Source organism: Kazachstania africana, chromosome 3 (assembly GCF_000304475.1).
Source record: "Kazachstania africana CBS 2517 chromosome 3, complete genome".
NCBI classification, from domain to species: Eukaryota; Fungi; Ascomycota; class Saccharomycetes; order Saccharomycetales; family Saccharomycetaceae; genus Kazachstania; species Kazachstania africana.
In genome coordinates, this window is record NC_018942.1 from 19521 (window position 1) to 46813 (window position 27293).

Consider the following 27293-nt stretch of genomic DNA (forward strand, 5'->3'; position numbering starts at 1 on the left):
TCAACATGTTTAATTGAGTTCATTCTTTACTGTAATTTTAAATTCTAAGTCAGTAGACTAAAAATCAACCTATACATTGAAAAATAAAGAATAACATGTCTGTTTTCGTTTCAGGTGCCACTGGTTTCATTGCCCAGCACATTATTGGCCAATTACTAGAGCAAAATTATAAGGTCATTGGTACTGCTAGATCGCAGGCAAAAATTGACAAGTTACTGAAGCAATTTGGTAACAAGCCGGGCTTTACCATGGAAATTGTAAACGATATATCTGAATTAGAGGCTTTTGACGCTGTCTTTAAGAAGCATGGTAAGGATGTTAAATATGTTCTTCATACAGCTTCTCCGTTCCATTTCGAATCCACCAATATCGAAAAGGACCTTCTACTTCCAGCTGTCAATGGTACCAAGGGTATTTTGGAGAGTATCAAGAAATATGCTGCTGATTCTGTTGAACGTGTTGTCATTACTTCATCTTATGCAGCCATTATGGACTTTAAAGTTGAAAATGATGTTAATACCGTCAGAACTGAAGCTGACTGGAATCCAGATACATGGGAATCTTGTCAAGCAAATGCTCACACCGGTTACTGTGGTTCCAAAAAGTTTGCTGAAAAAACCGCATGGGAATTCTTAGAAGCCAACAAGAATGAAGTCAAGTTCAAGTTAGCAACTGTTAATCCCGTTTTTGTTTTCGGTCCACAATACTTTGATGAGGACGTCTCAACCAAACTAAACACTTCATGCGAATATGTTAATCAGCTTGTTCATGCCAAGGCAGATGACCCTATCCTGCCAGTATGTGGTGGGTTCATTGATGTACGTGATGTTGCTAAGGCTCATATCTTGGCTATGCAAAAGGAGGAGTTAATTGGTCAAAGATTACTAATGACTGGAGGTAAATTCAACTTCCAAGATATTGTCGACATCTTAAATGAGGATTTCCCAGCCTTACAAGGTAACATTCCAGTTGGTAAACCACACACTGGTGCTCAACACAAACAAATTGGTGCCAAAGTAGACAACTCCAAAACTAAGAGTTTGTTAGGCTTCGAGTTTAGAACCTTAAAAGAGGTTATTGATGACACAGCCGCTCAAATCTTGAAGCATGAAGGTAAGTTATGATTATATAGAGGATATAATGAAAGTTTTTATAATGTGTTTTGCTGAATAAAAAACTTTTTCACATGCATTTTCATTTTTTGTAGTAGTGACACTATGAACGCTTGCGCTGTGAAAGCACAAGGTTTATAGTCTTCGCAACATAATGTATAATTTCACCATATTTATCAAATAAATGCGAGCAGGGAATGGAGTGGACTTGAGCATTACGGCGCAATTTGTCTGGAAAATATAATTTGATTGTTGTTTCGTATAGATGATATGCAAAGAATTGGCCCTTATAAAGTGCATCGCAATTATCATATAATTTGTGCGATCAGGAGCATCAGCTGAGTAATAAAAGTGAACTTTTTTAAAAAATAAAATAAAAAATATTTAAGTGAAAATAAATTAAATACTATTTAGAGGTTGAAGCTATTTTCTTTATGCTTTACGACATGTGTAGTAGAATGTTTGCCATTCAACATTCAGTGGAGTATCCATTTCTGCAATATCGCACGTGTCCTTTAGCTCGTCGATAAATCTGTCAATAACATCTTTTTCATCATTTGGATGAGCTTACTTATAAGCACTATAAATACTCCAGCTTCTTGCAAAATCTCTCAACCCTGTCAATGTAGTTGTGGATTTGATGAAATAAGGTGATGTGGAGGATGTATCCTCCTTGGAAATCTTTTGTAACTCTTCGACATCATGATTTCTGACATAATTGCAGCGAGACTTGAAAGTAACATCTGCAAAAATGGTTGATAACTTATTGAAAAGATCAACACCTCCAAAAGCGTTAAAAAAACTTCTCTGAAAATCAGTCAATTGGCTTCCCATAAACTCATCGCCGTAGCAATATTTCCAATAAATTTCATTTGCCTCAGGGCCCAAATCAGTAAATTCAGGTTGGATGTAAAACCAGAAAGCAAAGGTACCGTCGGTTCTTAACACGTTGTTAACCTTGGTAAAAAGCTTGTCAAGATCGCACCAATGTATGCTCTCAGNNCCGATAACCATATCAACGTCATTATTGACAACCTTGTCAATATCCTCTCCGTAGTATTTTACAAAGTCAACATTAGCTTGGCTGTTATTTGAGATTGCAGTTCTTAGCATACTCTCAGAAGGATCGATACCGATTGCCTTCTTGAAATGAGGTGCAAATAAAGAAGTGGCAATCCCAGTACCGCAGCCTACGTCGATCAAGATGTCCTTTTTACCCTTATGGTAATCTAAGATAAATTGTATTAAAGAAGCAGGGTACGTTGGACGAACGCTGTGATAATGTTTCGATTGAAAGTTTTCACTCAAGTAAGTTGATTTAGGCATTGTTATATCTCGTTTTTCTTACCGTTTTAAGTGACGAGAATAGAACTGAATTAAATCCTGTTGAAAAAAAATGGAAAAAACGTCAGTATTTATATACCCGTAGTCGCGGTCATTTTTTTCAAAAACTAAAAATAGAATGAAAATTCCTGGGGAAAGTAGCTTAGCTAAGTCGGTTCTTAGCCTAAATGAAAAAAGCAGCGGCATGGAGCCGATCTAAAAATAAAATGATTGATACATTCTGATTGCTAGTCCTTATACATGCTGTATGAATAACTTAGCCCCCTATCTGAGCAAACATTTTCAATGCAGATAAGGTCGAGATTTGCGTGCGCAAAAAAATCATATATTTCATAATGTTACAGTAATAAAGAAATGTTGCAGAAAGAAAATTCAAATATATTTTATGAATACCAACGGTATCAGGAGTCACTGGGGTTGAATTGACAGCTTGCTATATTTTCTTTAGACATTTGTAATTTGGTAGATATATGGAAGCGTTCAAATACACTTGATTGAATTTACAGTACGACCATGCAAGAAGAAGGATACTCAAGATGAGAACATTAGATATATCAGGAAAACATTTAACCAACACAGTGTACACTTTATGAATGCAATGGAACTAAAAAGATTGTTCAAGTGGTCAGTTGAATACACTAAACACGTATTAAAAAGAAAGATTCGATCAATAATGCTTTCCATGTGTGAAATAATGTGGCTGTCACTGAACAGAAAACATACTTTTAAATACTTAAATAATTTTTAAGGTAAAATGCCCTTGAAAATGCCGGAGGGAGTGAAATGTACATTTTCGCAGTGTCAAAAAGGTGCAAATATGTAGAGAGCCTGTAAAGAGCAAAAGGTGCAATAAGCCACACGTTCTTGCAGTTTTTGATCAGACTTATTTCCAAAGCAGAGAAGAACTTCTTGTGATGAAAGGAAAAAAGTAAACTATGCCAATAAATCTCTTTGTAACACTTGTCTTTTCGTTGTATCGTCATGCTAAATCAATTGTTTCTTGTACAAGTCGCGAGAATCGCAACTTCTGGTAGTACTGCTTCTGCAGCCGCATGGTTTGTGCCCTTCTGCCCATAAAGTCCGACGGCGGTCTTATAATCAACAACCTAATCTTGCCATGGTTCTTTATATCATCAGTGCTGCTAAGAACTTTTCTCTCATCCAGGACCTGCGCCGCGGTGGAAGTCTGGCGGTATCATAGATTTCATAAAGCACAAGCTCTAACAAGGGATGCCCTATTTTGGGATGACACCCGCCGGAGTTATATAAAATCTGCGAATTTTACTTCCTCTCTTTCCTCGAGAGAAAAATAGAGAACGATAAAGGCGGCCGCTCTCTTCTTGGCTCTCCGTTTTCACTTTACCCCACAAATTTGGGATGCACATCTTGAGAGACAAGCCGCACGGGGACAGCATGGCCGTCGCCGTCCTATCCCTAAAGAAGGAGCCGTTGTTTTCCTGTCGTTCACCTTGGAAATCGCGTCACCTAAATAGTCACATCTGCAATGTTATTGTATCTGCATGTGTAGGGTTCTCGAACTCCAAGCAGAAAAGCCGTACTCCGAAAGCTTTTCATGCTTCGTTTTCTGTCGCGTCCTCTATAAATATTTACTGGAAAAAATTAAGAGGTTTCTACTATTAGTAAGAGCGTCGGCCTTTAACTAGCATGAAATTTTCGTTACGCAGTTAAATCTGTCCTCCTTTTGGCACTCTCTACAACAAGGAGGAATGAATATCATTAGATTAGACTAGCATTCGCATGTAGATAAATTAGTGGAAACTAGCGCAGTCCTGTATTGTATTAAATTTGGAGTAGCAAATGTAAGATTACTTCAACGTGTTTGTTTTGCAAGTGGTTTCTGTTTTCTATATGTAATTTTTCTCTTACTTACGACACTCTCCCTGTTCATTTTTCCAAAGAATTAGGATTCAATAGGTGACAAAAAGAAAAGAGTATCATAACGGAACCTGCAGAGGCGGTAGGAAATGGGATCTCGGTGTCTATAAACCTCCTTATCATGTAAATGTTGACTAAATAAACTTAGTCTGGGCTTGAATGCCATAGCCTCGTACCTTGCAATTGAAACCCCGATCACTCTAAACTGTATGATTGTTTATTTATGACTGGCATTACGGTGATATTCAGATGAGACAGTGCTATAAGCACTGTAATACAGGGGACAAAATAGTTGTTACAAATATATATAAAAAGGAAATTGATATCACAATGTATTAATTAAAATTAGTTTCGTATCCTCTTTTCAAAGAAAAACGGACATCAATTCATTGATTTTTAAATTGATATTATTTAATTAAGATCAGTGTCTTCAAAAGAAAAATAAAAAGCAAAAACAAATTCAATTATTTCAAAACCAGATGGTGACAGAATTAGATTCAAAAACGTCTGATTCAAATTCACATCTATCTAGTATCTCAAATAAGTTGTTCGAGGATGACTCCGATAATTTTCAAGTGGCGGGTAAAGTAGATACTGTGGCAATAATGCCAAAGAAACCAATGAAAGAGTACTTAAAGATCTCAGTGTTATGCTACTGTGTTGCTTTCGGTGGTTTTATTGCAGGTTGGGATACTGGTAGTATTTCCGGTATTACTAACCAAACTGATTTCTTACAGCGGTTTGCGCAACATCATAAGGACGGTACGTATGAATTTTCAAACGTCAGAAAAGGTTTAGTTGTTGGCATTGTTAATATAGGTGCTGCTTTCGGAGGTATTATACTTTGTAAATTAGGTGATGTGTTTGGACGTAAAGGTGGGTTAGTCTGTGTTGTTTGTACATATATGGTCGGTTGTTTGATATGTATAACTGCTGCGGATAAGTGGTATCAATATACGATCGGCAGAATCATTACCGGTATGGGTATTGGTGGTATTGCTGTTCTATCTCCAATGCTGATTTCTAGAAAGTTCCCCAAAGCAATCAGAGGAACCCTAGTGTCATGTTTCCAGCTTAATCAAACATTTGGTATTTTTATAGCTTATTGTACAAATTATGGTGTCAAAGATTATTCTAACTCAGCAAGTTGGAGAGTTCCAGTTGGTTTATGTTTTGCATGGGCTTTAATTCTGATCGGAGGTTTGACTTTTGTCCCAGAATCTCCACGTTACCTATGTGAAAATAACAAGATTGAAGAAGCTAAGCGTTCTATTGCTATGTCAAATAAGTTGGAACCAGATGATCCAGCAGTTCAAGTCTTAAATCGAGCTGATTCTGCTGGATTTGAAGTTGAAAGGCAAGAAGGTTCTGCAACGTGGGCTGATCTGTTCACGACAAGAACCAAAGTTTTCCAACGTTTAATCATGGGAATTATGCTTAAGGCATTGGATCAATTAACAGGTGATAATTACTTCTTCTACTATGGTACATCTATATTCAAGTCTGTTGGTTTAGAAGATTCATTTGAGACTTCTATTATTTTAGGTGTCATCAATTTTTGCTCAACTTTTTTAGCTCTTTATATCATTGATCATTATGGCCGTCGTACATGTTTACTATGGGGTTCCACTGGTATGACCATTTGTATGTGTGTTTACGCTTCAGTTGGCGTCAAGGCCCTTTATCCCCACGGAAGAGATAATGAAGCCTCCAAAGGGGCTGGTAATGCTATGATTGTCTTCACATGTTTCTTTATTTTCTGTTTCGCAACCACCTGGCCACCAGTCTGTTATGTGATTGTTTCTGAAACGTTCCCAATGAGAATTAGAGCAAAAGGTATGGCCTTGGCCACCGCTTCAAATTGGCTATGGGGTTTCCTCATCAGTTTTTTCACACCATTCATCAACTCTGCTATTCATTTTGCATATGGTTACGTTTTCATGGGATGTCTATTCTTCAGTTGGTTCTACGTTTTCTTCTTCGTGCCTGAAACTAAAGGTCTAACACTGGAGGAAGTTGAAGAAATGTGGCTAGACAATGTCTTGCCATGGAAGTCAGCCGAATGGATTCCAGCTGCCAGAAGAACGGCAGATTTCAATGAAGAAGAGTTTAGACATGATCATAAGGCATGGTACAAGGCACTTCTCAGCAAGTAAATAAATAGCTGAGTTAAGCCGCTAGAGCTTTTATGTTTTATGTTTTTAATGACTGATTTTTTTATGACCCTATTCTTTTAATATTATTATGGTTTATTCTCGCATATTTAGAAGTAGATAAATAGGTTTTTAGATACTATACATTAGGTATACATTGTTTTCTAATTTACTTTCATTTTTGCCTTAAAGCATCTAAATGTTACACTTAAGTAATTCCTATAGATAACTATAGAAGATGGTATTTTAAAAATTATATAATACATGAAATTGATTAACATACATCAATAGCTAAATTGTTTATCCAAAAGCAAGTATGACTAAAATCATCTAAGAACCTAAAAAACTGGATTATATTTGAGATCATAATAATAAAGCGACAGCACCGACAACACCAGCACCAACACCAATTGCATTCTTCATAGCACCATTTTGAGTTTCTTGAGCAATAGAGACGGTGGAAGCAGTGCTAGAAGATTGCTTGCTGGATTGAACAGCCATGGTGGTAGCAGCGGTGGAAGCCTTAGTGGTTTCAGCAGTTTCACTGGCAGCAGTGGCAGCCTTAGTGTTTTCAGCAGTTTCACTGGCAGCAGTGGCAGCCTTAGTGTTTTCAGCAGTTTCACTGGCAGCAGTGGCAGCCTTAGTGTTTTCAGCAGTTTCGCTGGTAGCAGTGGCAGCCTTAGCGCTAGTACTAGTTAAGTCACATGGAACAGTTACTACAACAGTAGAGAAGAAAGTTTCAGTGCCAACAACGTAGGTTTCAGTGCTGGTAGTTAGAGAAACTGTGCTAGTTGCAGCAGCGGCAGCCTTTTTAGATTCACAGACCTCATCACAAACAGTGACAGTTGTAGCAGAAGTGACGTGTTCAGTAGCTTCAACCACTTCAGTGGTACCAGAAACGGTAGCGTTGGCAGAGGCGTAACCAGAGGATGTCACAGATGCCAGAGTGGAGGAAGAAGCGACAGTGGAGTTTAAAGCGGCAGAGGTAGAGATTGAAGATTGAGTAGAAGCGGCAACAGTGGTGTTTAAGGATGTGGCAGCAGAGGAAAGAACGCTGGAGGCAGCTTGAGAGGAAGCAACTTGTGAAGTAGCTTGAGAGGAGGCAGCCTGAGAGGAAGCGGTTTCAGAAGTAGCTTGAGAAGTGGATTGAGAGGAAGCGGCTTCAGAAGTAGCTTGAGAGGAAGTAGCTTGAGAAGTAGCAGCTTCAGAAGTGGCAGCTTGAGAGGAAGCAGATTCAGAAGTGGCAGCTTGAGAGGAAGAAGACGCGACTAGAGAAGAAGATGGACTTATTGTGGAGGTAACGTAAGTGGTGGAAAAAACAGTGGAAGAAGTTACATCAGATGCAGAGCTAGAAGTACCGATGACGGATGACGAAGCAGTGGTGGCGGTGGTGGTAGATGCAACGACAGAGCTGCTTGAAGTTGTAGTAGAAGCTGAGGAACCCATCTTTGTCTAAATTATATACAAAACTGTTATACTGGAGTACTACTAAGACAAAGATTTCTTCCAAACATCCAAAAGAATACCCAAGCTTTATATATTTTGCCACGAGTGCTAGGCTGCCTTTGTGGCAGGAACCGGTGGCATGGAGAGCTGCTTCAAAACAAATGTTGTAATATACGATTTTCTTGTTGTTCTTGATCAAGGAAAGGTTAAAAATCACAAACTGGGGAGCAAAGTAATCCAATTCAGACTATTAAACGATTGACGGGGAACGATGTACAATTATACATAGAGGCACAACTATTGTAGGGAAATTAAGAGAACGTCCACTTTGCGTGGAGGGAGTGTGTTGTCAGCGTACACTTCGAAAGTATCCATGGCGAGAGGATTCTCGTGCCTGTACTCCTTTCTTTTCGAGTAATTGTCCGAGAAAGAAGGCACAGAAAGAGTTCTAAACGGGCCTGATTGATTAAACGCTGATTACAGAAAAAAAAGAAGTGGAAAAATTGCTCCTACAAAAATGGGCCAATGCTATTTCCCAAAACTGTAAATATATACGAAAATTGTACTTGAATAGTCCTATCAGGAAACTTCTTTCCAGTGACTTCCAGCTTAGGTCAATCATAGATACGCGGAGCGCTAATTTACTACCTATTTTTGTTGGCTTAAGAGAGTAACTGAATTCTTCTATTCAAGATGGCGCAAACGCCTCGTTTTCTAGGTGGATCTAGTCGATGGATATGGACATAACTCTTGTGCCTTCATCTGATTGTAAGTTTACAGGGTTTGATTTACTGAAAAAGTCTCCCTCTTAGGTGTCACTTGTTGTCCCAACATATCCATATACGATTTTTAACAATGCAGACCACGACACTCTCTAATATATTGGACGGCTATGACAAAAGTAACAAGCTCTCGTAAAAAAACTTGACAAGATTCAATTTCATGTACAGCATGAAATATTGGTCAAAACATCTCTGCTGTAAGTGAATGAAAATTTTGTCGTATTCGGCATCAAACACACGCTATATAAAGAATTCAGCTGCACTATATTGTTGTTCTGTAAAGGTCCTTTCCATATTCTTTCTTTACCTTTTTAACGATGGGCAGAACCTCTCTCAATGACAATTGAGCAAAAACTGAGTAATCTCCTGTGTTTGCCACGTTCTAATAATAACTTCTGTCTCCTCCCCTGTCAACAATTCTTTCTTCGTTCAGCACCATCTGCAGCAGTTTGAATCTGCATGTGTTTTCACGATCGTTTAAGATGTTCCCTTCAAGATTCATAACCGACAAGAAACCGACCGCGGATTTCCTTAGTAAGGAACGGGATCTATTGAGCGAGTGTCAAAAGAAAATACGATTCCCATAATTAATCTCAATTTTGCCAAGAAAGGTTTTTTATCCGAGAAGTTGACAGAATTTCTCTGAGAGGAAGATGAAATGGACGGTTACTTGAAAACCTTAACTTTTTTGCTGCTTCTACTAGTGTCAATCCCGTTCATAATATTTTAGAAATTTTGGGTGTCGTGGACAAGTTTTCAGTTGTGACAGTGGGCGAACAATTCTAGATTTTGATTTTTTCACAGGTACAGGAGTATTTGTTCACTGCTTCATGTTTGTTTGTTTTTGGCTGCATTTTTCCGCACACTACAGAGACCTCCCAAGGATTGCCTGACAAGAGCTATTTCATGTTAGCAAATATATAAAAATAGTTCTACGTCAATGAAGTTCGTACTTCTTTGGCGGTATAAAGTCTTATATTTTTCTTATATACAACTGCATGCAATATTAGGACAGTTTAGGCCTTGGAAATGATATTTTTATCTCTTAATAGTTAAAGAATTCAATCAAGCAAGCTGTCGATGTCCATGACGTAATTCAGTATTTACGAAAGCCATCCATAGTCTTCACCAGCATTGAAATTCTTCATAGTAACTAATTGCGCTGTCTGGATGCTGTAAAATTTTCATAGCTGTCATATCTCTAGTTACATCTACAAATAGGGGAGCCCCACAACAAAGTACAGATAATGATTTTCCTTGGCGGATTGATTTCTCTAGTATAGCCTCAATATCGGGTCTTCCTCTCTTAATGGTCATAAATTGTTTGAACTTCTCCAGAATATCTGATTCTTCAAGAAGAGGTATGCACGTGCTGACAGTGTCGTGGAAATCTACAGGATTGATACTATCATTTTCATCTACTGATATTGGGGCATTCGTGACGTAAAGTTCGATGTCTAAACCTACATCTTTGAGTTTCATAATCTCGTTCTGATATGCTTGAAGAATCTTTTTACCCCTTGTAGCAATAACGAATTTGATACTTTTCTTGGATTGTACTAAATCTAATTTGTTTTCATTGACCAAATTGATCAAGTGTGCCAATGGGCCTGGAACACCACTGCCTCCTGCCAGTAAAAGGATGTCATCTGAATGGTATACTGGTGCTGATGAACCATAAGGTCCTTCCAATGAGACTCTCATTTCTATTGCCCCATTATTGGCTATGAGTTTTTTGAAAAGATGACTAGTTGCACCTTTTTTCACCCTTAATACTATAATCAATTCGTTGCCATCATCCAAAACGGTGAATGGATGTGACTGCCAAAAGATTACAGGGCTCATAAAGTATGCAAAGGCATATTGCCCCGGTCGCATTGACCAATATCTTATATCATGTTTTTTTATAGTCACCTTCACTAAATCTATATCTATCAATTTCAATTTTGCCTTTGGGAAACCAAATATAACTAACCTAAATATTCGTAGTAGGCGCTCAGCAATCCATAAGAATATTGAGGAAATTACCCATTCTTTCCAGCCAAACCTTTCAACGTGTTTCCAACAACTATAAAAAAATAAAATAGCCAATATAATGTGACCATATAAAAAGGTTTCGTAATAATAGAGACGGAAGTAGCCAAATGAGAAAATCACAATGCAAGTCGCCACGCATGTAGCAAAGATTCCAAACTGGAAAAACCGTGCGCGAATAGCATATCCCAATGCATTTGTTAAAATTACCTGAAGCAAATAACATAAAGAATGCACCATAGCATCAATGACCATTGTCCTGCCAATCCATTTATGGAATGCAACAAATGTTGTATACTTGAAATCCGTGAGCAATTCTATGAGATTGTTTCTTGTACTGAACAATACTATTAATGGAAAGTGAGCAAATGCCAGAATTCCTGCTCTATCAGCAATAAGTTTAAGATACTGTATCAGCTTTGTCTTGTAAAATATATTATGATTATCTGTGACATAATTTTTTGACAGAAATATCAAATGCAATAAAGAATAGCCGAATAATATCGTAGATTCTAGTCTTGAGGGAACTAAGCCGATAACCACCTTATTGAATCCCACATAGTCTGCATGATACCCGAATAGAGTCGGTATCATTATCTTACCTCTTATTTTTTGTATCAACCGACGCTTGAAGATCTTGACGTTGATACCAGAATGGTCCAAAAAGTTGCATAGGCCTGCTATTACGAAAACAATCGCAAAATATACATATAGAAGCACGCCATAACGGTTGCTTGCGTCTAAATTGTGTGCAAAAGCGTGGTAGGCATTACTATAGGCAAATCTTGAAAATTTGTCCACTGAAACTGGATAGGTCAGGTCTTTCAGACCATCTGTCGAGTTCTGGATATATTTTGTAGCGTTATTCAATGCCTCGTAATATGAAGACAATGAGAAATCCTTGAATTTTTCGTCTTGACGTTGACAAGTGGAACGAACTTCCATTAAGGTTTTGTCAAATGTTACATTGTTGTCACGGAAATCCAGGTCCTGGAGGGTATCGTATATGCAACTGATCCAGGTACCAAAAGCTGGTTGATAGCTACACATGACATCAGCCTCTGAGTATGACCATGTGAGCTTCTTCTTTAAATAGTACGCACAACCTGATGTGGCATGCCTTTCCCATAAATCCTTTTTTGGAGTAACGAAGCTACCATTCGCATTGTTTAACAGAAAACAAGATAAAAACGAAAGTACTATTATAAGTTTCATTTGTCTCACTCAATGCCTTTCACTAACACCATATGAATTACCCTTCATCATAGGCTTTAACTGAGTTATATATCGTTATCTTTTGAATCAAAAAGTTCGATGGTTTATATTAAAAATGGGTGCCAATTTAAAACGCCTCGAGATATCTTTCATCGCTCTGCCCGATTTCTATGTTGATTGAAAAAGTAGAGAATCTGGTACATAATGGAAGCAGTCTTGACGTCGAGGACTAGCAAGAAAATACAGACCATCCGGTAGCGTGATAGGCCCCCATCTGTTTGCCAGACTTATTTGCAGTTTTGCTCTTCGTTGTTCCAATTAGCAGCCAGCCTTTGCTGGATTCATTCAAGATTTTTATCAATTAAGCTGTAAAGAACTCCAACTTGGAAGAAACTATTTTAGTATAAGATTGAGGCCATGGCAACCACTAACCCGATAATTGCCCGACTTGTGAACCGTGTAAACCGAATTGAGTCTTTTCTTGGTGACTACGATGGCTCAGAAAATATTTTGGAAAAAACCACTTTACTTTTGGATATTTTACAGGGGATCTACGAGAGAGGAAGCAACTATAACAAGAACCTTTTCGATTTATTACATGTGTTTGTATCGACAAATGATTTTGATGAAAGAACTGAAGTGGAAACTGTTATTAAACTGCAACAAGATGAATTTGTGAAATTATCATCGACTTTAGAAAATTTAAAATTAGCTTACGATAAGCATTTTAAATTTGATGCTATTATCGAATTACCAAAAAAAACTATTAAGTTTGATTTGGAATGCCTTGATCAATTGCCAATTTTGATTTTACAATGTAATGAATTGATTATAAAATCATTGGCGATGAGTGAAAAGTTTTTGGATTATATCATTACCTGCAATGATAAATTCCGATCCGTTAAGTCAAAATTGGATAGGCTTGAGGAACAAATAGATTCCATAGGTTAGTCTCATATCAAGTGGTGGTATAGCTTGTCAAGTTATCTCGAGAAGACTCTTCTAATGAACTTTTAACAGCATTACATCATGGTAAAAGAAGCGCCTGGTGCAGGCGCATGCACATTGGAGTTTTAGAAAACTAATACGAGTGATTTGGCATTCTTATGATCTTTATTGGGGGGGGATATTTTCACCGTACTGTTGGTTTTGCTTTTTTTTACGTAATATGCAACTTTAATCTAAGTCCTCTATAAATGTGGGGACTAAGTATGGTATATTTCTGGTTTATTTTTGAACTGTTATGGCTCAGATACGTAAGTTGAGGTTGATCCTGTGAATTGAATTCGGTGCTTAACACTTAAACCTATGTAGTTGCTTGAGATGAATCAATGGTTTCATTATTGACCGGCAGAAATAATATTCTCCCAACATGGATTGTGAGAGCATCTCAACTAATACTATCGTAGCACAATGCCATCAAAACGGTTGACGACAGCGTATTTGAACAACTTTGTTGGAAAACAAAAGGCAAATATATCAATAGCTTTAGCGAAGGGAGCCGCTGAGAATCAGTACTATTGTCTGCGTTGCCATGCCAGAAGGTTACATTTTACGATGACTTTTTCCTGCATGATAAAAGCACTCTCTATAGATTGCAGCATATGATAATCATAAATGTTAAAGGCTAAATAAGCTTCAGTACAGAAAGCCCTCATTAAATAATGCGCCAGGAAGCGTACTTCCTGTAATGCAATGTACTACCCAAACAACACACGTCAGTTGATATGCCTGGAGGAACTTAAAATGATTCAGTCCGTGAATAGGTTTATGTTACCGAAAATCATGCATAAATAACAATGTTCCATTCTACATCGTGAAGAATCTATTCCATTGTGGTTTATACGATCTTTTGTCTACACATAACTGAGAAATATTACCTTATTGATGCATCTTCAACATTATAGTACTATGTGATGTTTACTGTTAACAACACATCTTTTTCAAAGAACTTAATGAGTACACCTGGCACCGTTAGCCATTTCAGGCCTCCTTCGCAAATACCGTGAATTTAATCAGTTTTTTGTTGCATGTTGGCTTGTCAATTGAGAATATATATATATATGTTTAAATTCTATGAGAAGAGATATTCTGACACCTTTATTCGGGTCCCTCGATATTTTTATTTCAGAAAATGACCTATATTTAACGGAAAAGCTGAAATGGACAAGGTGGTAAATGTACTGTCTCTGTATTCGGTTTGCTATAAATATATGACTGTCATTGTGTCAAATTTTTCGAGACCTGGACCCTGTATTTTCCCAATTAACGTTTTCTAATGCATTGCCGTTATTACGATAACGTCCGTTTAAGAGTATTGATATTCCAGGACAACTAGACATGGAAAAGATGAATATTTGCATTATAAGTGCTAACTACGGCCAATATCTTAAGTTATGATGATAAGGAAAAGAGATATAAACTAATATATAGAAAAAAAATATAGATTGTGGCTAAACAATGGATAATTACAAGATGAATTTAAGGAGATAATTCATTGATAATATAATGATAATTATTACAATTTCAACTATTTAAACTTTTTACCGAATAAGATCATTTGTAATTGATCATATAATGAGATAACACCTGCACCTGCGACACCTCTTAAGATATTAGCACCACAACCTTTAAATAACGATTTGACACCTTCCGCAGCTACAATTTGTCTGCAACAGTCGAATGCACCATTGTATTTAACAGCTTGACCTGAAGTCATCATCATTCTTCTTCTAACTGTATCTAATGGGTATGAACAAGTTGATGCACCAGTAGTGACAGCCCAACCCAATAAGAAAGAAGCCAAAAAGGAGCCTTCCAAGGAACCAGTCAATAGTAATGGCTTCGTGGAATCATAAAGACCGAAATATAGACCTCTGTAGACAATGATACCAGCGACAGATGGTAAGAAACCTCTGTATAGACCTGCCACACCATCAGATTTCAAAGTCTTCTTATAAACATCGATTAACCCATTAAACTGTCTTGAACCACCAGTCTTAGTAGATTTGGCGTCTGCAGCCAGTCTTGTTCTTGCATAATCTAAAGAATAGACAAACATTAAAGAAAGACCACCAGCAAGACCACCGGATGCTAAATTACCTGCAAACCACTTACCGTAACCTTCTTCCTTCTTGAACCCAAACATTGCTTTAATTTTATCTTTGAATGCAAAATTCAAAGCTTGCGTAGGGAAATATCTGATGACATTAGCAGTGTTACCTCTCCAAAATGCGATGATACCTTCAGATTTAGCAGTTCTTCTAAAACAATCAACAATACCGTTGTATCTATGATCAAGAGAACCTTGTTTAATCATTTCATCTTGATTTTGAATCAACAATTTGACTCTTTCAATTGGTGAAGCAGCAGTCTTTGCGATTGCTGCGGAGACACCACCCATTAAGAAATCAATAAGGAAATTTGATTCCATCTGTTTCTTTTCCATACTCATGACTTGACCGTGCTTAAGATTGACTCTTCTTAGTAATGTTCTGACAGTGATATATAATCAGAGGAAAACCGTTCTTTAGTAACAAAACCTTTATATACTACAATCGACCAATGAGTTATAAAAAAGCGATAGATACCATTGGATGTTACAAAACGAGAATTACGCTATATTGATTTTCCCTTTACTTTTTCGATACCATAATAATTTCACAAAACAACGGGACGTGTCAGGCCGGTCGTGCAGCAAATTCGATAACGAGAGTGTCCGAGACCGGTGGCAGGCCTCATTCCATGTTCAGATTACTGCCGCTATTAGAGGATTTCTCTTGAATTTAATTGGTAAGTACCAAACAAATGGAAGTGACAGACAAGAAAGGACCGGCAGGATAGCGAGAAGAATAGCAGTCGTGGTTACCCCCTCCCGCCATTGGAGACAAGCCAGCCGCCAGCACCAGAAACCTGTCTATGACTGCCTTGTAATAAAGTTCTATCCGTTGTGGTTGGAGGACTACTCCCTTCACTGTGCCTGTCCATCTTGGCTCGAAGTCTTGAGGGTCTCGGATTTCTCCCGTTGTTCGTTTGACTGTTCTTGCGCGAATCTGCATCCGTACATCGGCGCGCGAAATTGAAGAAAAAAAACAAAAAAAAACAAGATAAAAACCAGTTCAAGGGAAATCGCATCTTTTTTTCCGTTTACAGAAAAAGCGGTTCGTGATGGCATTCCCTTGCGAAATGTCGGTGGTAAGATAACTCTCGTCGGCGGAAAGTTCCTGATCACTTCCTTCTAGCTGGCTGGGACGTTCGCACAGAATTCAGTTCCCTCCCTCTACTGGCGGGTGGAGAGACAAGATAGGCAGAGTCCCCTTTGGCTCCAGGCTCACTCTCTGTGTAATCGCAGAATGCACAATTGGTAAGGGACTCGCAAACCACTCACCTACACTGAGTGAATAGTGAATACCAACGCCCTTTCCACACACAGTACGCTGAATGCACTGAGTGCAATTTCCAAAAAAAACTTGATAATCTTGAAATTTAACATATTTCAATAGTTGCATCAGATAGTTTATTCAACAATTTTAGAGAACCAAAAGCAAAAATGTATGTCGATTGTATTTATTGAAACCATTTGAGAGAACTTATATTGGTAAAATCTATCCAAATTAGAAGAGGTAACCTAGTTTTGGACTTTTTGAGAAATTTGAACTTATCAAAATGAATGGGAAGAACAGTAAAGAAATAGCGATTTTAATATGAATCTAACTTTTTAAATATCCATGATAATGAACCAGTTGTCACCAGATAATGCTCTCAACCTTTTTCCACTTATACTAGAACAAATTCACTAACATTTATATTCGTTTTATTTTTTTTTAACAGGGCTAACTTACGTACTCAAAAGAGACTTGCCGCTTCTGTCATCGGTGTTGGTAAGAGAAAGGTTTGGTTAGACCCAAACGAAACCACTGAACTTGCTCAAGCCAACTCTAGAAGTGCTATCAGAAGATTAGTAAAGAACGGTACCATTGTCAAGAAGGCTGTCACCGTCCACTCCAGATCTAGAACTAGAGCTTACGCTTTATCCAAGAGAGCTGGTCGTCACACTGGTTACGGTAAGAGAAAAGGTACTAAGGAAGCTCGTTTACCATCCCAAGTCGTCTGGATCAGAAGATTAAGAGTCTTAAGAAGATTATTAGCTAAGTACAGAGACGCTGGTAAGATCGACAAGCACTTATACCACACTTTATACAAGGAAGCTAAGGGTAACGCTTTCAAACACAAGAGAGCTTTAGTCGAACACATCATCCAAGCCAAGGCTGATGCTCAACGTGAAAAGGCCTTAGTTGAAGAAGCTGAAGCTAGAAGAATGAAGAACAGAGCTGCTCGTGAAAGAAGAGCTCAAAGAGTCGCTGAAAAGAGAGAAGCTTTATTAAAGGAAGATGCTTAAAGCTTAAATAATATAGATATTTAAATAACATATATATTATCTTTTGTTTTCTTTCAAATTTAAAATTTTAAAAAATTAATTTATTAAAGATTTTGAAGTAAGAATATATATTTGGAAATTCTAATTCGATTACATTAGAATAGACCTTCAATCTCATCTTTCTCATTAATCTCCATATCCATGAAACCTGGGCGTGTCGGTAATCCAGGCATTGTCTGGATCCCCTCCGTTAAAACTTGAATGTAGCCAGCACCAGCTGATAATTTGATGTCCTTTATTGGGATAATGAACCCATTTGGCGTACCTTTCAGCTTGGGATCTGCTGATAAAGAATATTGCGTCTTTGCTATGCATATTGGCAGATTACCATATCCAAGAGTCTCATATTTTTTCATCTTATTCTCTGCTTCTTTTGACATAGAAATATCTTGGCCTCCATACAGTTTTGCCACCACTTTTCTAACCTTCTCCTCAAAACTATCCTCTAGGTTATATAAAAAATGGAAATTTCTATCTTTCTGAGATGCATTTACAACGGCATGCGCTAACCCTACTGCTCCTTTACCGCCTTCAGCGTAATGATTAGAATTTATTACATCAAAAGCCCCTGCTTTTAAAGCACTTTGCCTCACGACTTCGAATTCCTCCTCAGTATCGGTTTCAAATCTGTTTAATGCCACAACACAGGGGATTCCATACTCTTTAACATTATCTATTTGTTTCTTCAAGTGCTTAAGACCCTTCTTCACTAGCTCAGTATTCGCTTCCATATATTCTTTGGGAATTGGTTGGCCCGGTTTAACGTCAGTACCACCGCCATGCATCTTTAAAGCTCGAAGTGTAGCAACGAGGACAACCACATTTGGAATCAGAGAAGATGAGCGGCATTTAATATCCAGGAAGCGTTCACCACCCATACTGAAATCAAATCCAGCCTCGGTTACCGCAAATCCAGTAGTTGAATTTTCATCGTTTGTTTGACCCATTAACTTTAGTCCTATAAGATCTGCCATGATTGATGATGATCCTATTGATATATTAGCGAAAGGGCCTGCATGTACTAAAACTGGAGTTCCTTCAAGTGTTTGCATTAATGTTGGTTTCATCGAGTCTTTTAGCAGAGCTGCTACCGCACCAGCGCATCCGATATCTTCTGCAGTGATAGGGTTTCCATCGTAGTCAAATGCAACAACTATTTCACCGGCCCTTTTTCTGAGGTCTTTAATGCTTTTAGACAAAGTTAAAATGGCCATTAATTCAGATGCAGCTGTAATTTCAAATCTTGAAACTCGAATGAGACCCTTCTCAGAAGGAGCTTGCCCGAGCGTTATTTTCCTTAACATTCTGTCATTCATATCTATCACTCGATTCACAATAATCGAATCGGGGTTTATATTTAATAAAGAAAATTGTCGTATCTCTTCTAAAGAGAGTTCGTTTGGATTCTTTTTCGAAATTCCTAATTTTCTCAACCGTCTGAGCATGAAAGGAGTAAATTCTTGTTTCCCATTTCGTTTATTGGTTACTAATCGACTAAAAAATTGAGTAATATCCTTTTGCGTCGATTCATGGAAGTATCTTGTATCAACTGCCGATGCTAAAAGATTAGTGGCTGCAGTAATTGCATGCATGTCGCCAGTAAGGTGTAAATTGAATTCTTCGGTGGGTATAGCTTGTGAAAAACCTCCCCCAGCAGCTCCCCCTTTCATACCAAATATTGGGCCCATGGAAGGCTGGCGTAAGTTAGCTATTGAAGGGATCCCCAAATGGGCAGTGAGTGCTTGAGCCAAGCCAATCGTGGTCGCAGACTTTCCTTCACCAAAGGGCGTAGGTGTAATACCAGCAACCAAAACGTACTTGCCATTTTGTTTCATTTTTAATCTTTCGAGGATGGATGTTGATATTTTTGCCTTGAAATGACCGAACAGTTCAAGTTCATCTGGTAGAATTCCCAACTCTTCAGCTAATTTTTCAATACGCTTGGGTTTCTGTAACTTGGATATTTGAAAATCAGACACTTTAGTGTTGTTTTCCAAGTTTGGTAATGGCAGAGGGGAAATATACGGATGGAATGTTTTGCCCGCGATACTGTTTTTAGCAGCAATGAAGACATTGTTCATGAGAGAGGCGACTGTCATTGGGCCAACACCACCAGGAACTGGTGTAAGAAAGCCTATTGTATTCTTTACTGAAGCGATATCGACGTCACCCACTAGTTTTCTCTTTGATTTTTTGCTTTTATCCTTTACGTAATTAATCCCAACATCAATTATGACTGCATCCTTCTTAAGCCATTCGCCTTTGACAAAATTGGGAATTCCACAAGCTGAAACTAAAATATCTGCTAATTTTATTAGCCTTTCTATGTTTTTCGTCTTGCTATGGCAACTAATTATTGTGGCATTCTCCTTCCTTAACATTGTCGCAAGAGGGTTACCGACAATATCTGACCTTCCTATAACTAGAGCGACTTTCCCCTCTACGATTATATTTGGATCGGACCTTAAAAGTTCCATTATACCATTTGGGGTGCATGGTAAGAAAAAAGGATGGCCACCTCTTTTTGCCAGTTGTCCTGAATTGAAAACCGTTAGGCCATCAACATCTTTTGAAGGCAATATGGCATCAGTAATGGTTTGTTCATTTAACAGCTTAGGTAGAGGTAACTGTACTATGATGCCATCTATTGCAGAATCACTGTTCGATTCTTCTATTCTTGCTAGAACTTCATCTTCAGAGACGTTTAAAGGTAGTTTTTCCACTATTGTCGTGATAAGGCATGACTTTGACGCTCTCTGTTTCATCCGGATGTAAGTGCTAGAGTCTGATTTATTACCAACTTGAATAATTTTTAATGTGGGGCTGAAATCCGGATATTTTCTCTTCAGCGTTACCACATTGGTTTTAATTTGGTCAACAATTGACTTTGATAAAGCAGTCCCTCGCAGGAGATGATAATGACGCAGAGATATCATCACGTATCTATTTTTCACCTCTGCAGTAATGTAAAGTGGAGGATATCAAGGAATTGACGAAGACTGTCAGTCAATGAAGCACGTCATCATCTAGTGATACCCTTCCTTAAAGCATTGATTTATCGAATTTTTCTGATAAAAAAAGCTCGAGAAATTTTCATTGTCGGACTTTTTCGTCCAAATGAAACAGTAGAAATGGCTTTCTCTGTAGTTGAACAATGCCTTTAAATATGAATTCACAAACCATGATTTAAATTACAAAAACCAGTAAGTCTGTTATATAGACAAATACACAGCTTTTTTAGAATATATGAAAAGAAATTATTTAACTAGCTTCAATTATAGCCATTATTATTAGTTGTTGTAGTAGTATTTTTGGACGAAGTAATAAAAGATGCATTTTCTTGGTCGTATGCATGTTGTTGGGTCTGCGATTGGGGATGCTGTTGTGGCAAATATTGCGGTTGACCTTGTGCGTATTGAGAAAAGTGTGCGGGATAGAGATGAGGGGCATAAGGATATTGCTGTGATTGCATAGCCATTGCATATTGAATGTCTTGAATTTGTTGATTTTGATGTTGTTGTGCCAGAAGGAACTGTTGTTCTTGTGGAGATTGAAATTGGTTAGGTACCGGAAATTGGGACACGAATGGCGACTGAGAACATGCCACATTTGGAATTTGTGTTCGATACACTGACTGATAGTAGGCATTTTGTTGATCATTTGATATTACAGTTGCCTGATTATTATCTTGGAAAGTTTGTGCCATTGAGGACATACTTCCATTGATATTCTTAGCCTGGGCATTCAAAACACCTATGAGTTGCTTTTGTTGTAATTTAACATTTTTGGCGGATTGCAACGCAGATTCTTCCCTGTTAGTTAGGTTATTGTAGGAGCCTTTCACATTGGGTGAGGAAATACTATCAGGAACCTTCACAGGAACGCATTTGTAACTTTTCAAATTTTCATAAACAGATTTGGCATAATCTAGAGGAGTGATTGGGAAAGAGTTTGGATTTAAAGGTTGAGAAGGTAAGTGTGGATGACGCAACAGAGATTCATCTTGCAGATCTTGGAAATGATTTGTTGCTGGATTATTACCTGTCGTTGTTGAATGTGGTGTTATTAATGTAGGATAATCCATGTATTCTTTCTTTGGTACAATTTCTATATTTTGAGCTCCAGAAGTTGCAGACTTGGACATTTCATGATCTGCTATAAATCCATTCCCTCCTTCTTCCTCTTCTTGAATGTGTCTACTTATGATATCTTCAAAGACGTGATTAAAGGCTTGCATTGTTTTGGAATCCTGGGGAGCTCCATTTTCTATCAATTGCAACAATTCTATTTCTAAGGGTGACAATTCATTATTATTTGATAATTTTGTTATTATTGATTTTTTCCAAACTTGAATATGAGACGAAATTTGTTTCTTTGTTCTAGTTTCATTTGTGTGGTATTTTATATACAGCGAAATCAGTTCATTTCTACCATAATTTCTTTCTTTCAGTTTAATTTTTGAAGTACCATTTTTCATGATTAGTCTTAATGAATCTAAGAAGGCAGTTTCCACTTCTGTAGTCCATTTATCACATCCATCTTTCATATTATATAGATTCCTCGGAGAGGTAGACGGCGTTCTTTTTTTCTGTTTATTTGAATCGATTAGATTGGTACTATCTAAATAAGGTAATTTTGTAGGAGGACCTGAATTTCTAGTAAATTTTTGTTTATTAACATGTTTGAAAAGGTGTCTTTTTATCGATTTTGATCTTTTTCCTAACCCAGTGTTTAGCAATTCCAAGGCGTCGTCATTATCATCGATATTTTTAACTTTAATTTCATCAGAAAAGATATCTAATAATTTTAAATTCTGTGATGATTCCTTATTCATGTATACGTCGAAGACTCTGGTATCTACTGGATTCCAATCATTGTGGGATGTTAACTGAGAGTTGATATTGTTGTCATTATCGATTTTAGCGCCGGACATTCTAGGATCATTATTCGGAATAGTACTTGAAAGTGACGAAGAAAGAGGGTCGTTAGCTTCAGACATAAATACAGCTGGACAAAAACTAGATGATGGTACTGAACTAAGAATAAAGAGAGCAAAGGGGAGACAGAGAAAAATAAAAGAGAGTGAAGTAAAGTTGCAGTACTATCACGTTCTTAAGCCATTAAAGGACCAAAAATGAACTTTTTAAAAAAAAAAAAAAAAAAAGAAACTGATTTATTTCAATGGGAAGCAGATATCAAAGACTAGTTTCAACGAAACGGAGATTTGAAGAAGAAAGATCGTTTGCTGTTTTTTGGGGTTTTATGTTAGAATTCTAACAAAAGAAGGATTAGTAAGAGAAGTATCGAGAAAAATAAAATAAAGGTAACCAAAGTGATCGAGCTAATGAAGAATGAAGAAATAAGCCTTGCTATATATTTATAGCAATGTGCGATTTGATGCTGATTTAACTTTGAATTATGAAACTTCTTGTTGTTTGTCTCTTACTTAATACTGGCAAGAAGCGTCACTACAGCCCTCGAGAGACTCTTTCTCTTCCCATTGTCTTGGTCGAGGAAAAAAATTCAACGCCTCGCTGAAAACCGACGGACAAAAACAGCAGAATTATCTACGTAGGTGTTTTGCCCTTTTTTCTCGGGCGTGTCTAAGAAAGCCACGGAGAAGGAGAAGGGGGAACAAAATAAACAAAAAAATGATTTGATAAACAAAGCCGAGACAGTTGTTGTTCCGCTGCGGGGATGTCTGAGAGTCGTCATCAACATCAATTTGTATTTCCTTTTTTCTTTTGTTTTTTAAATTTTGGGTTTTTCTCTTTTGCGCTGATAGTGCGTGTATTAAGTGTAGCATTCTCATCTTATGAAACAAGAGCAATTCTCAAATTAGAAAAACAACCGGGTTTTTTGGGCACCACGTAGGGAGGGTCTGGCTGGGCCTTTGACGGCGGAAGCGGGGATTTACGCTGCAAGGCAAGATATCTCTTGGAAGCAATGAGGGATATGACAGATCACAAAAAGATGAAGGAAAAGTAATCGCCATTATCTGGGAACAGTGAAGATTGCTGCAGGATTAAGTCAATCGAATGGAAGCTAGTCTTGAAATATTTTATTGTCGAGGTTGACAATTAATTGGATTATCAGACATTAATTTCATGGTTTGGTAAGACTTATTTGTTGATTTCAAATAAACTTTGTTCAAACAGGATCTACACAACGAAAGGGATAAATCCAGTTTTCAGGAACCTCTTCAGCGTTTCATTGTGATACAGTCCATTACGTACAATTTCCTATCTTGCTTTTCTATTTTCTTTTCCCCTTCCAGCTCCTTTGCGGGGGTGACAATGATTTGGGAGAGGACAATATTTGTTTAATCTGATAAGAAGGAGGAAAGCCGAAGAAAAACAGCGTACGTCAAATATAGGAAAAAAAAGGACAGTGTGTGCCCCGATTGAATTGATTTTCCCTTCGTATTGCACATTTTACTTAGACGTCGTTCTCTTAGTGATTATTTTTAGAAGCACATGCAAACCATTACTAAATATCGTAGTTACACCTTTATCCCTGAGAAAACATTGAAGGAAACACCGAAATTACCAAAGCAACAGCAATAAATTATATTTCTGGTGGGAAATAGGCTATCAATTGATCACCTTCAAAGTGATCATTTGCCTCGTACCGCACCCCTCTGGGTAGACAACGCACTAACTTTCACATAAGACATAGGGCAAAAAGTTCAATGAAGCTTATTGCAATCGGGATACCTCAGCTATAATAGATTGCACATCTTTACCTGCTGCATGACCCAAAAGAAAAAAAAATCAAAAAACCGCAGTTTCAAATTGTATGTTTAACTTTATTATACAGGAATAAAATATATTACTTAGATACGTACTACTTTTTTTTGCCGAAAATGTATCAATCGGAGTCGGATTCTAAATACTTAGCGTAATCTGCAGCATCTGCAAATAATGGTAGAGATTCCTTCTTTTGTCTTTTATTTTTCTTAGAACCCTCTTCAGATGCCTCTCCCTCAACATTTTTACGTTTCTTGGAATCTTCTTCAGCCTCTTCTTCTTGGTCGGATGACTCGTCATCGTTGAAAATAGCCTCATCAATTTCAATATCATCTTCTTCTTCTTCTTCAAAAGCTTCCTCATCTTCACTATCACTCATATCACTGAAATCTTCACCACTAAACTCTAATTCATCACCACTGTCATGTTCCACATCAGGTCTTGATTTCACCAATGCATCCCAAATTTCATCTTCATCCATTCCCTCATTATCAGAATCAATTTCTTTCTTCTCATTTTGTTGTTTCTGCTTTATAGCTGATTTTTTATTCACGAAATATTGATAGAAAAATTTCTCATCAGGTTTGATCTCACTCACTTTTTTATCTAACCAATTGGTAGTATTAACAGCGGCTTCCTTATTAACCATGTCTGATGCTTTTACAAGTAACGAACTGTTCAATTGTGATCCGCCAAACAAAGGTTGCATAATAGATGAACCTCTAGTAACCTGTTTCTGTCTGGCATTTCTGTAAACAAATCTGTCAAGGAAATGAGCTAAAGTGAAGAGACCAAGATCCGGTTTTGTAACTTCATTAGGTTTGTTGTTAATGAATGCATCTGCATAGGATTGTACGGTTGGGTGAAAATGATTCACAAATTGTGTTATTTCCCATAATGAAGATTGATCTGCATTGGCAAATTTTGGATCACGTTTACGACTGTCATATTGTTTTGGTATTTTCTTCTCCTTCTTTTCGTCTTCTTCTCCTTGTGAATCACTTTGATATTGATAATCAACTGGAGAGTTTATAAGTAAATTTCTAATTTGCGGAATAGTTTGAACTAATTGTATCAAAAGATAGAAAAACCCTGCAATTGTACCGACATTTAACCAATGAGATGAAACTTGTAAGATTCTCTTAACGAATGCCTCGACACGCGCAACGTTCTTTGCATCTTGTTTCAAAGATTTGTAAAGTAAATTAAAGTAGATACCTTGCTTAGATGAATTGAGTAATCTTGGGTCGAAAAGTGATTCGTACAACGTCTTGTAATATCTATCAGTATTCAAACAGGCCTTGACGGTAACTTGATTAATTAAAATAAGTGCCTGAATAGATGTATTGAAATTGGAAGAATGTGTAATTTTATATAAGGTTTCCATGTGTGCCTCATATATTGATGCGGGAATTGTGGCAAATGGAAAGGAACGATTGATGCCTGTCAATAAGGCACTGAACAACTTCGAGTTCTTTTCACTCAGTATTTCAGCATCTGTTTTCTCGTTCTTCACTGATTTACCACCATTTTTACCTCTCTTAAAGTTCTTTTTCCGTTTATTTTCATAGCCTTTAGCATTGGACTTAACTGGAATTTCAGTGTCTTGTTTATCGGTGGTTACCAAAAACTTTTCGAAAAGGGTAAAATATGTCTTGATTAATTTGTTTGCAATTGAATCTTCTGACCTTTTCAAAATTGTTTGATTCAGAGTAATCACTGAATAATACACTGTATGATAATCGGCATTTGGTCTTAAAGCAAGATCAACCATGTTGTCTATAACAATACTTTTCATGTTCGGATGCATTTGTTGTAATTGTAATAGTAAGTATGATGCCTTTGAAGAGACTTTGGAGTCGATATCACCCAATTTATTTACACCCAATCTTAATAAATTAAATTCTTGTTCAGGTTTGGAGGTCAATAAATCGAATATGTGGCTTAAAATCTTTGATCTAACATGAATAATAGGATCGTGAGATAATTTCTCTAAGATTTCCAAAATTTTGAAAAAAGTCTTCTTCAAATAATCTTCGAAGTAGAAAATGGCCAATGTTCTCTTATTTAACATCATGGAAAGACCAGGTTGATTTTTGAAGTATCTCAACTTTCTATCAGGTAACATGCCATTCAAAAGTAAATCCTTCAATGCATTCAAACTTTGTAATTGGGAATTTCTAGATTTTTTGTTACAATAGGATAGAAGAGTTTCTAGGGATTTGGTATTGTGAATAGGAGATTCTTGGATCAATAAAGTTAAAGCAGAAATTTTATCACTTAATGTACCATCAGATAAAATTTGTGACATGAACTTCTTTTGTGAAGACTCCCTCGTGAAACCTTCAAAATAAGTTTGATTATCGATTTCAAGAGCTTGTTTACCTCTTTCTAAAAGAGTTTCGATTTGTTCTTTAGTTAACTTGGTATCTTCTTTGATATTTTGTTCAATTTGAGGATCTAAAGGAACTTGGTACCAGGCTGTCTCGAATGAAATAATCAACTTTTCAGCAGTGGAAATGTTTGTTTGAGTAACTAAGCCCTTAGTATTGTGATTCTCTACATCTTCGGCTTCTTGTTCGGATTCTGGTTGGAGCTCGCCGGCGTCTTCTTGTTGTTCTTCCTCTTCCTCTTCTTCTTCGTCCTCTGCTGAGCTAGGACTAAGTTCAGCCTCTTCCACTCCTTCATCTTCTGGTTCAGATTTCGTTTCGATATCATCAACAGTACGGTTTTCTAGACCAATGTTTTTCATAAAACTTTTCAAATCATCAGTGAAAGCTTCATCCTCCTTAGAATCTTCATCACTGGCATTAAATTCCTGTTCACTTAAATCATTGTCTATTTCACCTTCAAGTAATTCTAAGTCCTTTTCTGTAGCGCCTAAAGATAAAGCTTCACGGCGAAGGACGTCATCAACTTCATTCTTCTTAGCGGTTTTCTTATCATTAGATTTCTTCTCTTTCTGAGCATTTAATTTTGAGGAAATTTTGTCCTTCAAAGAAGATAAATCTAACTTATTAGATTCTGTATCACTCATTGTATTTGGAACGTTTTATGAGTGGTAGCTGATGAAATTTTAATCTTGTAATTAGCTCATCTCATCGTTTTAATCTATGTCAGTTTTT

General features: G+C 37.2%; 12 protein-coding genes across 12 annotated transcripts; 5 read left to right on the top strand and 7 right to left on the bottom strand.

Annotated features, from left to right (window-relative positions):
• Nucleotides 1-95: 95 nt before the first annotated feature.
• On the top strand, nucleotides 96-1124 carry KAFR0C00150 (SDR family oxidoreductase; the record flags this gene model as incomplete). Its single annotated transcript, XM_003956097.1, has 1 exon — nucleotides 96-1124. One exon carries the CDS (start codon nucleotides 96-98, stop codon nucleotides 1122-1124), a length of 1029 nt encoding a protein of 342 aa, XP_003956146.1.
• A 555-nt stretch (nucleotides 1125-1679) lies between these two features.
• On the bottom strand, nucleotides 1680-2438 carry KAFR0C00170 (class I SAM-dependent methyltransferase; the record flags this gene model as incomplete). The annotated part of the gene is made up of 1 exon (XM_003956098.1): nucleotides 1680-2438. The coding sequence occupies one exon, from the start codon at nucleotides 2436-2438 to the stop codon at nucleotides 1680-1682; it is 759 nt and encodes a 252-aa protein (XP_003956147.1).
• Nucleotides 2439-4831: 2393 nt separating this feature from the next.
• Nucleotides 4832-6508, top strand: KAFR0C00180 (sugar porter family MFS transporter; the record flags this gene model as incomplete). Its single annotated transcript, XM_003956099.1, has 1 exon — nucleotides 4832-6508. One exon carries the CDS (start codon nucleotides 4832-4834, stop codon nucleotides 6506-6508), a length of 1677 nt encoding a protein of 558 aa, XP_003956148.1.
• Nucleotides 6509-6868: 360 nt separating this feature from the next.
• On the bottom strand, nucleotides 6869-7951 carry KAFR0C00185 (uncharacterized protein; the record flags this gene model as incomplete). The annotated part of the gene is made up of 1 exon (XM_003956100.1): nucleotides 6869-7951. One exon carries the CDS (start codon nucleotides 7949-7951, stop codon nucleotides 6869-6871), a length of 1083 nt encoding a protein of 360 aa, XP_003956149.1.
• Nucleotides 7952-9858: 1907 nt separating this feature from the next.
• On the bottom strand, nucleotides 9859-11982 carry KAFR0C00190 (ferric reductase family protein; the record flags this gene model as incomplete). Its single annotated transcript, XM_003956101.1, has 1 exon — nucleotides 9859-11982. One exon carries the CDS (start codon nucleotides 11980-11982, stop codon nucleotides 9859-9861), a length of 2124 nt encoding a protein of 707 aa, XP_003956150.1.
• A 417-nt stretch (nucleotides 11983-12399) lies between these two features.
• LDB18 (Ldb18p) lies at nucleotides 12400-12933 on the top strand (the record flags this gene model as incomplete). The annotated part of the gene is made up of 1 exon (XM_003956102.1): nucleotides 12400-12933. The coding sequence occupies one exon, from the start codon at nucleotides 12400-12402 to the stop codon at nucleotides 12931-12933; it is 534 nt and encodes a 177-aa protein (XP_003956151.1).
• Nucleotides 12934-14512: 1579 nt separating this feature from the next.
• On the bottom strand, nucleotides 14513-15436 carry AAC3 (ADP/ATP carrier protein AAC3; the record flags this gene model as incomplete). The annotated part of the gene is made up of 1 exon (XM_003956103.1): nucleotides 14513-15436. The coding sequence occupies one exon, from the start codon at nucleotides 15434-15436 to the stop codon at nucleotides 14513-14515; it is 924 nt and encodes a 307-aa protein (XP_003956152.1).
• A 142-nt stretch (nucleotides 15437-15578) lies between these two features.
• On the top strand, nucleotides 15579-16064 carry KAFR0C00220 (uncharacterized protein; the record flags this gene model as incomplete). The annotated part of the gene is made up of 1 exon (XM_003956104.1): nucleotides 15579-16064. One exon carries the CDS (start codon nucleotides 15579-15581, stop codon nucleotides 16062-16064), a length of 486 nt encoding a protein of 161 aa, XP_003956153.1.
• A 467-nt stretch (nucleotides 16065-16531) lies between these two features.
• Nucleotides 16532-17380, top strand: RPL19A (60S ribosomal protein eL19; the record flags this gene model as incomplete). The annotated part of the gene is made up of 2 exons (XM_003956105.1): nucleotides 16532-16533; nucleotides 16813-17380. Coding segments are annotated over 2 exons (570 nt in total).
• A 134-nt stretch (nucleotides 17381-17514) lies between these two features.
• MIS1 (trifunctional formate-tetrahydrofolate ligase/methenyltetrahydrofolate cyclohydrolase/methylenetetrahydrofolate dehydrogenase MIS1) lies at nucleotides 17515-20355 on the bottom strand (the record flags this gene model as incomplete). Its single annotated transcript, XM_003956106.1, has 1 exon — nucleotides 17515-20355. The coding sequence occupies one exon, from the start codon at nucleotides 20353-20355 to the stop codon at nucleotides 17515-17517; it is 2841 nt and encodes a 946-aa protein (XP_003956155.1).
• Nucleotides 20356-20690: 335 nt separating this feature from the next.
• TEC1 (Tec1p) lies at nucleotides 20691-22352 on the bottom strand (the record flags this gene model as incomplete). The annotated part of the gene is made up of 1 exon (XM_003956107.1): nucleotides 20691-22352. The coding sequence occupies one exon, from the start codon at nucleotides 22350-22352 to the stop codon at nucleotides 20691-20693; it is 1662 nt and encodes a 553-aa protein (XP_003956156.1).
• Nucleotides 22353-24289: 1937 nt separating this feature from the next.
• On the bottom strand, nucleotides 24290-27205 carry MAK21 (RNA-binding ribosome biosynthesis protein MAK21; the record flags this gene model as incomplete). The annotated part of the gene is made up of 1 exon (XM_003956108.1): nucleotides 24290-27205. One exon carries the CDS (start codon nucleotides 27203-27205, stop codon nucleotides 24290-24292), a length of 2916 nt encoding a protein of 971 aa, XP_003956157.1.
• Nucleotides 27206-27293: the final 88 nt, after the last annotated feature.